Below are 15,216 nucleotides of genomic sequence, written 5' to 3'. Positions count from 1 at the left end.
CCCGCTGATTATTCGCGCTAAATTGAAAGCGAACGAGAGGCGCCGCTTCCATTGGCCGGGAAGTAAATCGGCCGCGCTCGCTCCCACAACGGCATTTCGCCCATACAAAAATAACCGAAAGAAAGAAAACTCCGCCCATGTGCCCAGCGAGTCCACGCTTTGCCACGAAACTTGCGATTCCTTTTATCCTCTTTGACACCTGCAACACCCATGGACCCGCACCCGCACATCCCCAATTTGCGCGTGATGCGACTTGTGCCACAGCGCGCAGAATTCGCATTGAGATGTGTCATTTCGTGGTCAAAACGACAGAGCGAGAGCGCGCGAGAGGAACAAGCTCGCGGCGGAGCGCAAAGAGAGACAGAAAGGGAATCCTGGCGTAAGTGCGTCACGCCTGCCTCGGCCTTCTCTCCGGGGTGTCGGAGGCGAGGCGGGGAGGTGTGGGGAGAGAGAGAGAGAGAGATGAAAAGAGCGAGGGAGGTGATGAGGGAGAGAGGAGCGAGTTCAGGGACAGGGCTGATTTATGAGCTTCTGTTTCTTGCCATCTTTGGGGACTTCTGCTCTGAGATGAGCCGATATGAAGCTCACGCGTTCCTGCACATGCAGACGCTCGGGCGACCGCGCCAGCCGCATGCGGCGCTGCAATACCGTCGGCGAAATCCTTCAAATAGGTCTGTTTTGGCGGCGAAGTCTTCTCGAATGCAGATTCGAAATGAACAATGATCCAATCGATCTGTCCGGACTGGAAAACAGTCGCGTTATTCACGGACAGAGTGGAACAGAAGCAGAGAAAATGAGCGCAGGACCTTGTTGATGTTAGTCCAGAAGGGGAAAGGAAACAATGGAGGGGGAGAAAAAAGGATTCCCAAGGGAGCAGGAGAGCATGGAAGGGAAGTAAGGACAGCAGAAAGGGAACGCGGCTCATTAGCGGGAGAAGGAGGACGAGCAGCCTCACGCGGTCCGATGCCAGCTGCCGCTTGTCGGATGAATCACCAAATGTACTCCCCTGAGATTGAGCTCATCAACAAATTAGCGATGGGCTGCTCGAGTGCCGTGTTGAACGGACGACGGCGCAACACATTGCGCAACTGTTTTCAACTTTAAAAAAAAAAATGGTGTCGACAGCTCAAGGCAGCCCATTGTTAGCGGGTCGTGAAGAGCGCCCAAAATCGGTTGGGGTTCTTGCGCTCGTGGATGTTTGGTATGTGTTGGACAGGAGGACATATTGGTACAGGAACTCCACGAGCACCCCCTGTCATGTTTATATGCTGGACTGAGCTTTAATTAGCTGTAACCATTGTAAATAGCGCAGCCGCCTTATGCTGTGTTTTATATGCTATTGCTAATTTATTAGATTTTTCTAATATTGCATTTATATTGAACTGTGTACAGTTCTTTTCTGAAACATTTATTTTGTGCAATGAAACACTTTGTTTTTTTTCTCCCCCCCCTAATTTTGCTGCTGTCAACTGCAAATGTCCCCAGTGTGGGACAAATAAAGGTTATCTTATCTTATCTTAATTGTTTCAAACGTCCTTAAAAAGTACAGTGGTGCTCATAAATTAAGAATTTTCTTTTTTTTTTTTTTTTAAATACTGCTGACCAGATTTGAACAATCCATTTAAGGATTCATCGTGTCATTTGAATCCCATTTGACTACCACGACAACGTTGGCTGTGAGCAGTTTCCTCGGCGACAGAGCAAAACAGGTTGGCTGTCGTTTGGCATTTATGTCGCATTATTGCGTTTGTATCCGATCTCATCTTAAGATTTTCTTGCGGACAAAGTGCAGTGCTTGGTTTGAATCCGCGATGGCAAAAGTAAGTCCCCCTTAGCACCCTGCAGACAGTGGAAACATTTCAAGACAAAAACACTTCACACACTGATTTCTAAATCGATCACCTCTCAAAATCTTTGACTTCCAATCTGTTGCTCAACGCTACTCCGCAATAAAACGCGAAAGCTTTGTCGGCCCGCTAAACGATCGCTTTGTTCCATTTGTACTTCCGTCGCGGCTCCCGACAAACATGGCCATCGCTTGACCGTTATTACTCCGATGTCGTCAAGCAAGAGCGCGGTTCTTTGTTGTCCTCGTGTCCCGGTGACGACCGACTCGCTCTGCTCTCTTCTCTGCACCAGCGCTGACCTGACAGCTCAGCTGGAGCGGGCTTAGCATTTGGTTGCATGTGCGCGCTCGCGTGAACTCTTCGAGACCTTTCCGGTGTGTGATTCATGTTTGTTGTTGTTGTTGTTGTTGTGCATGCAGGCGGTTCGCAAAGGCATCGTTCGATAGTCCTCTCATCACCAGCCATCCGCGTGTGTGCACCCAGTTGTCGTGCGTAGCCGATTTTTGGTCAATCACTTGACAGTTCCATCTTTGAAGGCGTGCATTGTCATGATTTGACCTTCAGCGAGCGTTTGCGTTTTCATCCATTTCAGATATTCTTATCGATAAATAAACGTCCGGTTAAAGGTTACAAGCACCTTCCCGTAGTCCTTCGGGAATATGAGTTGTCATAAAACAATATTTTCATTGCTCTCGACAGAAGACCAAGTACTACTCGGTGCTCTTTGGCACAGAACTAATTTGTTGAGATTCTCCGAGACGTAAATTGACCTTCACGAGCCAGGAAAGGAGCGCTTGACTGTACACGTGAGCCTTCCCTTCGACCTCCCACTCTGCCTTCACGCCAGCGGTGATATCATTCTGTTCCGTTAGTCGTGTATCGGACGGGGATGGCGAAAATGTTGATCTTTTGTCTCACGGCGGTGTTTTGATGTCACCCCCAAACGTGTTCAGGTTACGGCAGGAAGTGAAGGAAACTGGCCTCAGTGTTCTAAAAATACGAATGAACCCTCACCCTAACAATCATTTAAAGGGGAGTGATGGCTCATTTTGTCTCGCGGGATTTGGTCTCTGTGCGCGTATACGTACGTGTGCGCGGAGCTCAGGAGGTGTTGACTGCAGAGAGTAAAGACGAATTACAGGAAACGGAGCAGAAGGAGGGCAACAAATGATGTTTGAAACGTATTCATATCTCTCATTTTTATTCACCCAAGTCTTTCATTTGTGAACAAGCAGTCGGTCGACCTTCCGTTGATGACGTATGTTTTTCTTTTCCCGGGTCATGCCTCAATCCTGACAAGCAACACATTGTTAATTAACACACCGCGATCAAGGTTGTATCGATTCTCCCAACGCCGCGTCTCACCTTGACATTCGTCGGTCCAATGGGTAAAACGAAAGTATCAATTACGACAGGGCAGGCAGTTTTTTTGTTGTTGTTGTTTTTTTTTTTTTTCAAGATTAAGTGGCAGCAGGAATTGCACATTTGACTTCAAACTACGTTTGATCTCCCGCTCTGTATTAGTGAAGATTTTGAAATGGATGACCAAAGTTTGAACCTTAACAAGTCTCCCGTACGTGGTTCGAGCACGTGTCCATGTTGGTGATCCTCCTCAACTGCGTCACCCTGGGGATGTTCCAGCCGTGTGAAGATGTCACCTGCCTGTCAGAGTGGTGTCGCATACTCCAGGTTAGTCCAACGCTCTCGTCTCGACGATTCCAACCCCCCTCCGTATTTATTTCATGTTGCCTTTAACACGTCGGATACAATCTATAGAAAATCATTACAATTAAACAAGACCCGTGACCAAAATTGTTCCCACAAAGCCGGAAGCAAAAAAAATATACATATATATATATTCGCCATAAAAAGAGAAGTAGTGCTAATATATTAAACAACCGGCAAAAAGGCAAGACAAAAAAAAAAATGCTGTGCCTTTTTATGCGCTTTGAGCTGAGCATGGCTGATAGCTACTTTTTTTTTTTTTTTCCTGCAGCAGCAAGTTTCCATTTCATCAAAACACTGATAAGATGACAAAAATCAGCCCTTGATGTTTCAAAACTCATAGATTCTTCGCCATCTCTTTTATCAGTGTGGTTGGAAGTCAAACAAGTTACTCTTTGGGCGCTCAAAAATGGTTTCTGCTCTGTCTGTTTTCCCTTCAGGTTTTGGATGACTGTATATTTGCTTTCTTTGCGGTGGAAATGATCATCAAGATGGTGGCCCTGGGGATTTTTGGCAGCAACTGTTACCTTGGCGACAAGTGGAACCAGCTGGACTTTGTCATCGTCATGGCGGGGTGGGTGTCCCACAATGCTAGTCTCTTCTGCCCGCACGTTTTTTTTCGACTGTACGAGTAAAAAACAAACACTCTGCGGTCCCTTTGCCGTGTCCGTTTTTCCACACAAATGACGACATTAGAAAAACAAACAACATTCGATGTGCTTATATCGAGTTTTCGAGCCCTGTGTGTCTCAGTCTTATCTCTGCAACGACACGTCATTTCTGTTTGAAGTGTATGAACTCGAGAGTCATTCCTGCATCTGTGACCTTAGTGTGTTGGAGTACTCTCTGGATGGACAGAATGCCAGTTTCTCAGCCATTCGTACTGTACGAGTACTGAGACCTCTACGGGCCATCAACAGAGTACCAAGTAAGTCCATTTGGAACATTTGCCCAAAGCGCGTCGCAAAAAACTTTGACCTCCAGCTACCCCGAGAGGTTTCTTTGGTGCCGCAGCTGGTGGACTTCAGAAATGCGAAATCGCGTCGTGAAGCATGACGGGTCGTCTCTTTCTTTCTGCCGTCTGTAATGTCCATCTTTCTCATGCACAGGAACACACGCCTTTGTTTGCTTTTCCGTCTGTAGGAAGCGAACGTTCAACCTGCAACCTTATCACGCAGCTTTGGGACAATCTTTAGAGCAGCCAATGGCCTTGTGTGAAGCAAAAACGGTGTTGTGACAGCACGGTTGGCTACGGTGGCTCCCTGAAGGGGGCGGGCTTGTTTCTGGTGGATGAGGGTGACACATCGGTTAGCTCGTACCGTGCGTGCAGCGTCGTTAAGGTCAGGGCAGCCAGAGTCAGACGCACTTTCGCCCGAAAGACCCAAATGCTCATTTCCTCAAAGGTACACAGACCAAGACATACCTGACAGATGTTAACCGCCTGCCTGCTTCCTCTCGGTGTTTTTCACAGTCTGCCCCATTTCTCATTCGTCTCCTTCAAATGTCATCAAGAGATCGAGCATTTCCAGCCCTTAGCCACCACCCTCGCTTGCCCTCGCGCACACTTGGCGTCTTTGTTTGCCACCGACCATTTTGCTTCCACTCTGTCTCTGTTTGCCTTTCTGCCGAAGAGCGTGACAACTGAGCATTGTTAGACCGATTTTTTTTTTTTTTAATGTGTTTTCCTTCTGTAGCTTAGTTACAGTGAGCAGTGCAGATCGCGTTTGCCATGTTTGTCAGGCTTCTGCTGATTCTCTGGCCGAGTCTCATTTCTCCATTTGCGACCTCCTCGGCGCTCGCCGCTGCGTTTTCGCGTTAGCTCCCCTCACCCGAGATTCTGGAGAGGACACGAAAGCAAACAGCAGATGAGTGAGCGAGGGGCGGGACGAGTTTTGAGGGAAGCGAGACGCGTGTCTGCATGAACGCGTTTGTGTTTTGCGTCTCGATGTCAGCTGATCAGCCCACGCTGATCAGAAATTCAAGAATGCGGAGGGTGCCCACGGACTTGGGCCGCTTCCATGGGAAGGGCGGTCGGTCATTTTGACTGACGTTGACTTCCTGTGACATGTCGAGATGAATGCTTGACAGATGCGCTTGGGTAACACCAGCCGCAGGGACTGTGGATTCGAATCCCCGAGGACGGAATGATGTCAGACTGTCACATTCCCTCTTGTCATCGGCAGTCAGTCTCATTATTTTGGCCAAAGTAACGAAGTTGTGAGCTAAAAATCACACAATCGATATCTGTTGTCAAGGTAGAGCACTCATGTCAAGATCAGGCTGACGTTTGGTCCACACGCGACGCTTTTTGTCCATACGTGTTGAAATGCAATTCATGGATATGATAGGACCGATGTTTTGTTTCCCGCCACGTAGGTATGCGGATCTTGGTGACGCTCCTGTTGGACACCCTTCCGATGTTGGGAAATGTCCTCCTCCTCTGCTTCTTTGTCTTTTTCATCTTCGGGATTGTTGGGGTCCAGCTGTGGGCGGGGCTTCTGCGAAACCGCTGCTTCCTGGGAGCCGACATCAGGACGTAAGTCGTGCAGTCTCGCGACAGGTCCTTGTCAAACGTCTCGCTCCTTCAAGGCTGAGAGTAACAGTAGGAACGGACACGGGACATTTTAGAACGAGCCTTTTTGCTCTGAAGATAGAGCAAATCGTCTGCGCACGCCGCGACCCTCTCATCCTTCAAGGCTGAGAGTAACAGTAGGAACGGACACCGGGACATTTTAGAGCGAGCCTTTTTGTTCTGAAGACAGAGCAAATCGTCTGCGCACGCCGCGACCCTCTCGACCCGCGCAGACAAACTGTTCCTGAGGAAGACAAGCGTCACGTCAAAAGTCCCTTGCATGTTCCGCAAACATGATCATCCTGTTCCTTTCTCTCGTACTCTTTCTTGATTCTCTCTCAGTCGTCATGCTTAGTTTAGTTAAAGCGTTTTCCCCCAACCTTCATTGAGCCGACAGTCGAAAAAACGTTACCAGTAGAAGGCAGGCGGGGCAATAACCTTGCGTCTCCACCTGTTGATGTCCGCTCAACGGACTAAGTCAGGACTTCCTGCGAGTACGTCAGCTTTGTGCTCCATTTATCAAGCCCGGATTTCCCAGCGGGTGTCAGTAAATTTACGAATAAATTGAGACAAAAGCATCATTATGTCGGCGTTAATCACTCTGGTGACATTTTTGTTTGGTGGTGGGCTTTAATAATTCAAAACGGGCACCTTGCCTCAATAAAGGTTGGGAAACAAAGGCTGCAATGAAGGATTAGAATATAATCAAAATGATGAGCGCCTCAAATTTATTGTTACATCCTTGGCAATGCTTTTGGGCTATTAGAATTTTTTCCATTACTTTGTCACAATGATCTTCCTTCCGTTGTTTTTCTAAACCTGGATAACTAGACTGGATACTTTGTTTGGAACGTTGATCCCATTGCTATTGCTGTCAGCATTTTAAAAACGTCTCTGTTTTCTTGTCTAGAAAATACAACTTGTCAATCAGTCCTTACTACATGTCGGAGGATGGCGAAGACAGCCCATTCATCTGCTCGGCGCCCCGTGAGAACGGTATGCTGCGCTGCCATGACATCCCGGCCTACGCCGAGGCCAAGACTGAGTGCCAGTTAGCGGCGCCTCACCAAAGTTCAGATGTGATTGGAGCAGCCCCGACAGTGGGAGGCGCCAGTGTCAATGGATGTGTTAATTGGAACCAGTACTACAATGTGTGTCGTCCTGGGGAGCGCAACCCTCATAAGGGAGCTGTCAACTTTGACAACATCGGCTACGCGTGGATTGCTATTTTCCAGGTAAGACGCGATAGTCGTTTCATTTATATACCCTTAAGTCCCGTACCTTTGCTGCTCGAGGATGTTTGAGTCATTGTTTTCAGTCATCGGTCACATTAACAAGCAATGACAAGGCAGCGCAGTTTACCCGTTGTCAAGAGTTCCCATGCTGTGCCCAGCGGCCATTCGCAAATGGCTCACTCGTCTGATCTGTGCACCGCTTGCACATTTGTGGCAGGACCCAATGGACGAATGCTTTGCTGGCTTCAGTATTTCTTACCTTTTAAAGGAGTTCAAAAGTAGACACTGCGTGATCAGTGCCAACTTTCATCGTCTTTTCCCTCTTTGCATGTACAATATCACGATATACTTCGTACCATTAGCAAACACGCATGTGTGCTCAAGTAAGTGCAAGATTAAATCTTGGTTTCTGTAGCGTGGCATTTTGCAGCCCGTGTACCAAAAACAACATATTTGTATATTGGGGCTCATTTCCTTCAACGGATGCGCTCCAAATTCATTGGAATGTTTTGCCGATGATACAAATTTGAATCCCTCAAGGCTCTCTGTCAATGAACTGAAATGAATGAATGTATTTTTGGTGTGACTTTTGGGAGTGTCCAGAGGACACCTTCAAATTAAAAATTTACCAGCCCTCAAATTAGAAAATGTCACTTTTAACGATACAATGTAATAGCAGCCAGGGCAGTTTTGACTGTCATGTGCTCTGCAAGCTGAGGTGCAAAGGATGAGCTGTGAGTTTATTAGTGGCTTGGCTGAGCTCAGCCGTTGGTTTCAGGTGTCAGCATCCCAAGTACTCATTAGTACGCCGACTCCACCCAGGAGCTGTGTCAGTCCTTTTGATGCATGCACACAAATGGACACACACACACCAGGCGCACACACACGTACACGCACAGACTTCACACGCACACTCACACGCTCAAGCATGCACACATGCAAACAAACAGTATAGTTTGTGACAGACAAAACTGTTAACACATCACACACACACCCATTTAAGGGTATAACTGTGAAATTCTGAATATTCACTCGAGTGACGGCTCCTTCTCCACCTCTCTCTGTCTCAACCAGGTCATCACGCTGGAAGGATGGGTGGATATCATGTACTATGTCATGGATGCTCATTCATTCTACAATTTTATATATTTTATACTTCTAATTATTGTAAGTATCCGCTTTTTTTGTCATGATGCACACACCTACCTGTGAATGTTAGCAACCAGATACTCTTATTGTTGATATGTTTAAAAACAAATGCATGAGCTGCTGGTGTGATTCAAGTTGCACTCCAAATTATTCAGCCGCCATTTTTCCAGTTTCACTCGTTTCATCGCTCCACAGTAGAGCAGCCCAAAAAGGTTTTCTTTCGTCATAATGTTGCCGCATTAAAGATGACTGAATTATTTTCGTGTATCAGTAATTCTGTATATGTTGGGGTATGCATCAGATTTACAGCAGATCATATTAACTTTAAGGGTGTCTTAATCTATGCAGGGGCAGGTTAGACTAGGTGTTGGTATTTTTTGCAAACCCGCCTGGCACATTTCTAAAACTTTTGCGCCGTTGTCGGCATGAGGACAGCCGACTTGAGTGGCTCCCATTCGAAGTGGCCCCTCACATTGCCTCGAAATGTCGCGTGCGAAAGGCGCATTGATAGTCCTTGACATGACAAAAGAAGACAACGCTTTGCTCGAGTCCTGCGGCAGATCGCGTTGCGCAAGTGCGTTTATGAGGAACTGCAGGCGCGTGCTCGAACAAAGCAGACACAAACACAGAACTCAGCACTTAAAGAAGTACGCCCGCGTTTCTTTAATACCATTCATTTGACTTGACTCTGTATAGTCTGCACTATTGGGGTTTGATTTCTCAGCCAATTTGCATCTGTTTAACATGTTGCTCCTGGAAGATGTGCTTGTGTACTTGCAGTTCACTTCTTCTCTCTGTAACCCAGAATAACCTTTCTAAGCTGGGCTTTGAGCGCAGCCCCCCTTCTGCTGTTCCGTGTCGTTTTCTATCCTGTCTAATTTCCCTTATCACGCTTTTGTGTAGGTTTTCAAAGATCCCAGCTGAAGCCATATTTTTGCGATGCTCGATGAGCTCGCCGTCTGTCTCACGTTTGATGTAAAAATGCGTATTATGCATCTGGAGGACGGTTGAGAAAATTGGGGGCAAGAAAATAGGCTGTTTTGGGGATGCTGGAAAAAAACAACACAATATGAATTATAGAAAACAAAGACGATCATAGAAAATAAAGAAAATAGGCTGTTTTGGGGATGCTGGAAAAAAAACCACAATATGAATTATAGAAAACAAAGACGAAAATAATAACATCTCAGTACATGCATATCACATTTTTGTCAAATAAGCATGTTGATCGATGACTTCACTTCCTGTTCAAGACGTGGCTTCATATTTCCGAGGCTTTATCACATTTGAGTGATTAGCCGTCTGTTTTATGATCGTCGTCGTTTAGCTAAGCTCTCTGAATCATAATTAAATCAAGGCCATAACAATAAACCGGTATCAGTTCCTTCCTTGTAAAAGGTTAATAAGTTGATTTCATTATTCCGAGGTGGTGACAGATGTCTTTATCTGCTTTGTTATCAAGATGCGTCTGTTTTCTTTTTTTCCCCCCCCTCTCCCCAACTAGGTGGGATCTTTCTTCATGATCAACTTGTGCCTCGTGGTCATCGCCACCCAATTCTCAGAGACAAAGCAACGGGAGAACGCGCTGATGCGGGAGCAACGCGCTCGCTACATGTCCAACGATTCCACGCTTGCCAGTTACAGTGAACCGGGCTCATGCTATGAGGAGATGCTGCGCTACATCAGTCACCTTTATCGCAAGTTCACGCGCAGGCTTCAGAGGATATACTCTGCATGGCACAGGTCAGATATTGGACAGAGTGGGATATTTTGAACAAAAAAAAAAAATTAAAAAGACATAAGTTTGGAGCTAACCTCATAACTGGAAGCTTTTGCTAGCATAAACTTCATACATGCTAGCATAACCAGAAACAACGGAAAGGTGCTCAGTTGGCAGACAGAGTGGGATATTTTGAACAAAAAAAAAAAAAAAAAATGAAAAAGACATAAGTTTTGAGCTGACCTCATAACTGGAAGCTTTTGCTAGCATAAGCTTCATACATGCTAGCATAACCAGAAACAACGAAAGGTGCTCAGTTGTATGTCTTTTCTTTTCCTCACCAGCAAACGGCGTAAAAAGGTGAATCCTAACGGCAGTGGTGCGGGCAGTAACGGCGGAGGTAACGGACATGGCCACGGCTCCAGCAGGGGCTCGGGCCCGGGTAGCGCTTTGTGGTTGAGGCCAATACACAGCCTGCTGCAGCACCATCAGCACCAGCACTGTCGGCTCCCCAACGGGGGGCAGCACATGAGCGGCGTGGCGAGCACCGAACATTTGGCCGGGGAAGGCGGCGTCGGAGGAGCCGTGGAACTGGAGATGAAGTCACTTCCTGTTTGTAAAGGAAGTCGGAATGGAAATAGCGGCGGCGGCAGTCAGTCGGTTGTCACCCAAGGCATGGGGTCCTTGCTCAGGAGGCTAAACGGAGGGATGAACTACCCGACCATTCTGCCATCGTTTGTGTGCAGCTACAGCAGCAAGACTCCTCCGCCTCACTCCCAGCAAGGTGCTTGCGCTCCGGATCAGCATCCGCCCAACCACTCGGCATCCGAACACACAGAAAAACTGAACAAGCTCTACCAGCTCGTGGGACAGCATAGTAAGAAGACACGCACGCAAACATAGCAAGTCATGCAGCACGTGTAGAATATCGGATGCAGTTCTCCATCTTCCGTCCATTGACTTTTGGCTAATTGGACACGTGAGCATGGAGAGCTTCGACAGGCGGATAAACGGGAGGATTGGTGCAATCGGTCATTGTTTGTAACCAAGATACATAACGCTAATAATGCGTAATAAGCCTGATCAGATCATGAAGTGGGTTGCCGGGGAGGGATGGTTAACTGCAGAAAATGGCTGAGGAATCCGGATGACGTGACAGAGGCTGTTGGATGCGGTTCGGTCATCTGCCTCACAGTTGAAAGCGTATTGCAGAGCCTCCTCTTATGGATCTGCTATTTGACGGAAGCTCTTTGTAAAACAGACTTGTACTTAGATTACCACCCCCCACCCATCCACCCAAGAAAAAAGCAACCCCAGACTTCTATCAGCGCACGTCTCCACGCGGTGATTCGACTCATTTTGGGGTCGACGTATCATCTCTTTTTGCTAAACTACATTTTCGAATAAAGGAACAAGCCTCTTAGCACCGCACCAATTACTCCTCGACGCAGACAGTTTATACGCGACTAAATGCCATTCTTATCTGCTACCGCCCGCCCCGAGACTGGTCTGCGGCTCCAGACAGCAATTTCCTTTCCGACACGGTCAAGCGATCATTGTCGTGCGACACCTGCGTAACCGCGGCTGGCGCACGCTGCATTTATTCAGACCCACATAATCACCTTAATCTTTACACTTTGGCACTTTTGGCTGCCTGCTCACATATTAATCAAAGCTTCTGTGCTTGGAAGTCGTTAAGACACTGGCTTTGGCCATCACACTTAAGCTTTGAACGTCAGATCTCATGGTGACCGCTCTGAAAATATCGTCTTTTAAAAGTTCCATTTTTTTCGCGTGTGAGTGTGTTTGTGTGTGTCGCGACGTCTGCAACTGAAGGAATTTATGCGCAGTTCACGAAATGAAATCTGAACAGTGAATAATGACACCATGTCCCTCCCGCACGTGACCACCAATGGGCGCAACCCTTACGCAACGTGTGACCCTTTTCCCATCATGCCTCTGGCAGGTCACCAGAGTGTGCTGTACCAGCTGGCGGGCGTGGTACCAAGTCCGCTGCTCCTGGAACTACTGAGCTGCCCTCTGTGTGCCCGCAGCTTGGAGACCTTGGAGCTGGAGTTGGGCGACTCGGAGGGTTGCAAGGGAGAAGGCGACGGACTGCATGACTTCCCCCAGGTCACTGTGGATGGCAAACACTCGTAGTGCCTAACAGAGAGGATGAAAATGTCTTTGACAATTAGAGTTGACAATTGCATATGGCACGGATATTAAGTAACCAGATTCATACGTGACATATGGAAACGTTTTCCCACACTTGGTTAGGGTCCGTCGGTATGATGGTTCCTTTGTTTGAACTTTTAGGGAGGAGATCTGAGGGGCGGGAGAGGTCGGGGCAGGCGACATGGGGCTCTGGAGTACAAGAACGGAGCGCTTCGGGCATGGATGAAGTTCAGGGAGAAACTGAAGAGAATCGTGGAGAGCAAATACTTTAACCGGGGGATCATGATCGCCATCCTCGTCAACACTCTCAGCATGGGGATCGAGTACCACGAGCAGGTAAGATTAAGAATGAGGGGGAAACCGTCGACTTATTACACACACGTAGACGGCCAAAGATGTTGCCTCGAGTGCCCTCCTCGTTCCGTATTCCTTTTATGAGCGCATACTTGTGTGCGGAGGTGTAGGAATGTTGGTAAACGAGACGATGTTTGCATGTGTGCGTTTCATCCAAAAGAGGGACGAGAAGAGACCTGAGCAAAGATCGAGACGGGATGTTTATTCTCACGTTTGGTCACTTTAAAAGTACGTCGGTCATGTGCGTGTTGAGCTCACAATTTGTTTTTTAAAAATTGATTTCTACTCCAGCATCCCTACAATCGTCTTCACAGAAACTTTCTCCGATTATTTGCTCAGGTTGATGACTTGGTCAGTCGGCCTCTTAACAACACGTCTCAGTGCCGTTGAATTCCTTTCTGTATGTTGGACGGTTTTAAGCTAACGTTGCGACAAGTAAGTCGAGATATCAAATCGCAGTAGATGCGGTTTCCTGGTGTTTCTGGCTCTGATTTATATTAGGGTCCTGTTCGCTAAATCTCTGTCAATAACATGAATGAATGAGACTCCCGAGCACGCCATGCGCCGCGTAAAGTGAATTGGAAGCGATTGCCCCCTGCAACCTCTCCAATTTGTTCTTTCATGTTGTCGTTGTGGAGCGCAGGTAATGAACGCCCACACTCGAGCGAGCGCACCGTCGGTGAGAGTTCTTAACAAAAGATGAAGATTGAAAGCCTCCTGTTAGGGCAATTAAAGACCGCGTGTACGCGCGGGCCTGGAACGCACCTTTGAAGCTCAACCTCGGTTTCAGCAATCTACCAATTGTCGATCCTTATTCATTTCACAGACCAAACTTTAATCATACGTGTGAGGGGGAATGTTTTTATTTTAGCACCGCATCATCAATATTAAAAAAGAAACACACCCAAAGTAGCTTTTTTTTTCTTGTTTTACAAAAACATGAAAAAAATGACTTAGGCAACTATACTATTAAGCTACGAAGTAAACAATGTTTGGTTCCGTCATAAAGTGTCATCAAGACAGTGGGTGTCTAGTTCTAGCACGTTCCCTGAATGCTACCGGATCACCGACTCCGCGGTGGGATCAGTGCTGATAAATTTGCGCTTTTCTGCTCCGTTTGATGGATTGGGCCAGACCACCGCCCGGGAACTTGAGTGATACTCGCTTGATTTAGGGCACACACCCCAAAGGGCTTCCCGCCTTTCGAGTCCGAGAGTGGAAAGATGAAGTCACTTCTTCTTTTGCGGTCTCTGTGTTTTTGTCTCACCTTTATCCCTAACCTACTTTTTATTTTCTCAAGCCAGAGGAGTTGACGGATGTGCTCGAGATCAGCAACATCGTCTTCACGAGCATGTTTGTTTTGGAGATGGGATTCATGCTGCTGGCTTTCGGCCTGTTTGGCTACATCAGGAATCCGTACAACATATTTGACAGCATCATTGTTATCATCAGGTAATCTGCCCGGTTCTTGTCCTCGGCGCATAAATTTCCCCCTAGGTCACCGCCGAAAGCATTTCTTCTCCTGTCAGCCGTTAGCTGTCACGCGTTGCTCTATCCGTCTTTCTAATGTGCCGACCGACTCATAATGAAGCCATGAATCAGTCGGGAACTGTTGCATAATGCATGAAATCACCCACCATAATAACGTAATATAATGACGGCGATAGAGCGTATTGCAACAAGACATACGGATACGTACTTGACATCAAGTGAACGTGTGATCAAGTTCACGGCTGTATTTCCTTGATTCTGGAATGGAATGGGGCCTTTAGCGACCCGTCACACGCGCCATTTGGACAAAAACATTGGAACTCAAGACGGCGACTTTTGTGCCATATTTGAGGAGAAACTGCTTCACATTCTGTTGTAGTTCATCCCAAAATTGTTTGATGGGGTTGAGTTCATTGGCCGGTTTGGTTCTTCGACGCTAGACCAATGCGCAGTCACTCTGGAAAAGAAGTATACAATTTACCCAAATCTCTTGATAAATGGCCCTGATCGAAATATTTTCTCCTACATACTCTTGTCCATTCAGTGTTTGGCGTCATCACCGAATTTAAAGACAGTGACAACTTTTCAAGACCAAACGGGTTGAGTTCATTGGCCGGTTTGGTTCTTCGACGCCAGACCAAAGCAATCGTGCCTTCCGAGGCGCAGTCACTCTGGAAAAGAAGACAATTTACCCAAATCTCTTGATAAATGGCCCTGATCGAAATATTTTCTCCTACATACTCTTGTCCATTGAGTGTTTGGCGTCATCACTGAATTTAAAGACATTGACAACTTTTGAAGTCCAAAGGTACCATTCAAACTATTTAAATGTCACCTCCTTCTCAGCGTGTGGGAGATAATTGGTCAGGCTGACGGCGGGTTGTCGGTCCTGCGTACGTTCCGCCTGCTTCGAGTTCTCAAGTTGGTTCGCTTCCTTCCCGCGCT

General features: G+C 47.1%; 1 protein-coding gene across 1 annotated transcript in view; it reads left to right on the top strand.

The window, feature by feature from the left end:
- Nucleotides 1-15,216, top strand: part of cacna1ha (calcium channel, voltage-dependent, T type, alpha 1H subunit a) — a 75,640-nt gene that overhangs the window by 41,167 nt on the left and 19,257 nt on the right. Inside the window, exons 3-14 of the mRNA XM_019868242.1 lie at nucleotides 3,425-3,536; nucleotides 4,013-4,146; nucleotides 4,403-4,500; nucleotides 5,949-6,108; nucleotides 7,055-7,379; nucleotides 8,454-8,546; nucleotides 10,033-10,271; nucleotides 10,593-11,125; nucleotides 12,215-12,381; nucleotides 12,568-12,762; nucleotides 14,081-14,232; nucleotides 15,118-15,211. Of these exons, the coding sequence (XP_019723801.1) occupies nucleotides 3,425-3,536; nucleotides 4,013-4,146; nucleotides 4,403-4,500; nucleotides 5,949-6,108; nucleotides 7,055-7,379; nucleotides 8,454-8,546; nucleotides 10,033-10,271; nucleotides 10,593-11,125; nucleotides 12,215-12,381; nucleotides 12,568-12,762; nucleotides 14,081-14,232; nucleotides 15,118-15,211 (2,302 nt within the window). The remainder of the gene's footprint in view (nucleotides 1-3,424; nucleotides 3,537-4,012; nucleotides 4,147-4,402; nucleotides 4,501-5,948; nucleotides 6,109-7,054; nucleotides 7,380-8,453; nucleotides 8,547-10,032; nucleotides 10,272-10,592; nucleotides 11,126-12,214; nucleotides 12,382-12,567; nucleotides 12,763-14,080; nucleotides 14,233-15,117; nucleotides 15,212-15,216) is intronic.

This window comes from Hippocampus comes, unplaced genomic scaffold (genome assembly GCF_001891065.2).
Source record: "Hippocampus comes isolate QL1 unplaced genomic scaffold, H_comes_QL1_v1.1 scaffold314, whole genome shotgun sequence".
Taxonomy (NCBI): domain Eukaryota; kingdom Metazoa; phylum Chordata; class Actinopteri; order Syngnathiformes; family Syngnathidae; genus Hippocampus; species Hippocampus comes.
This window is presented reverse-complemented; position numbering and strand designations above follow the sequence as displayed.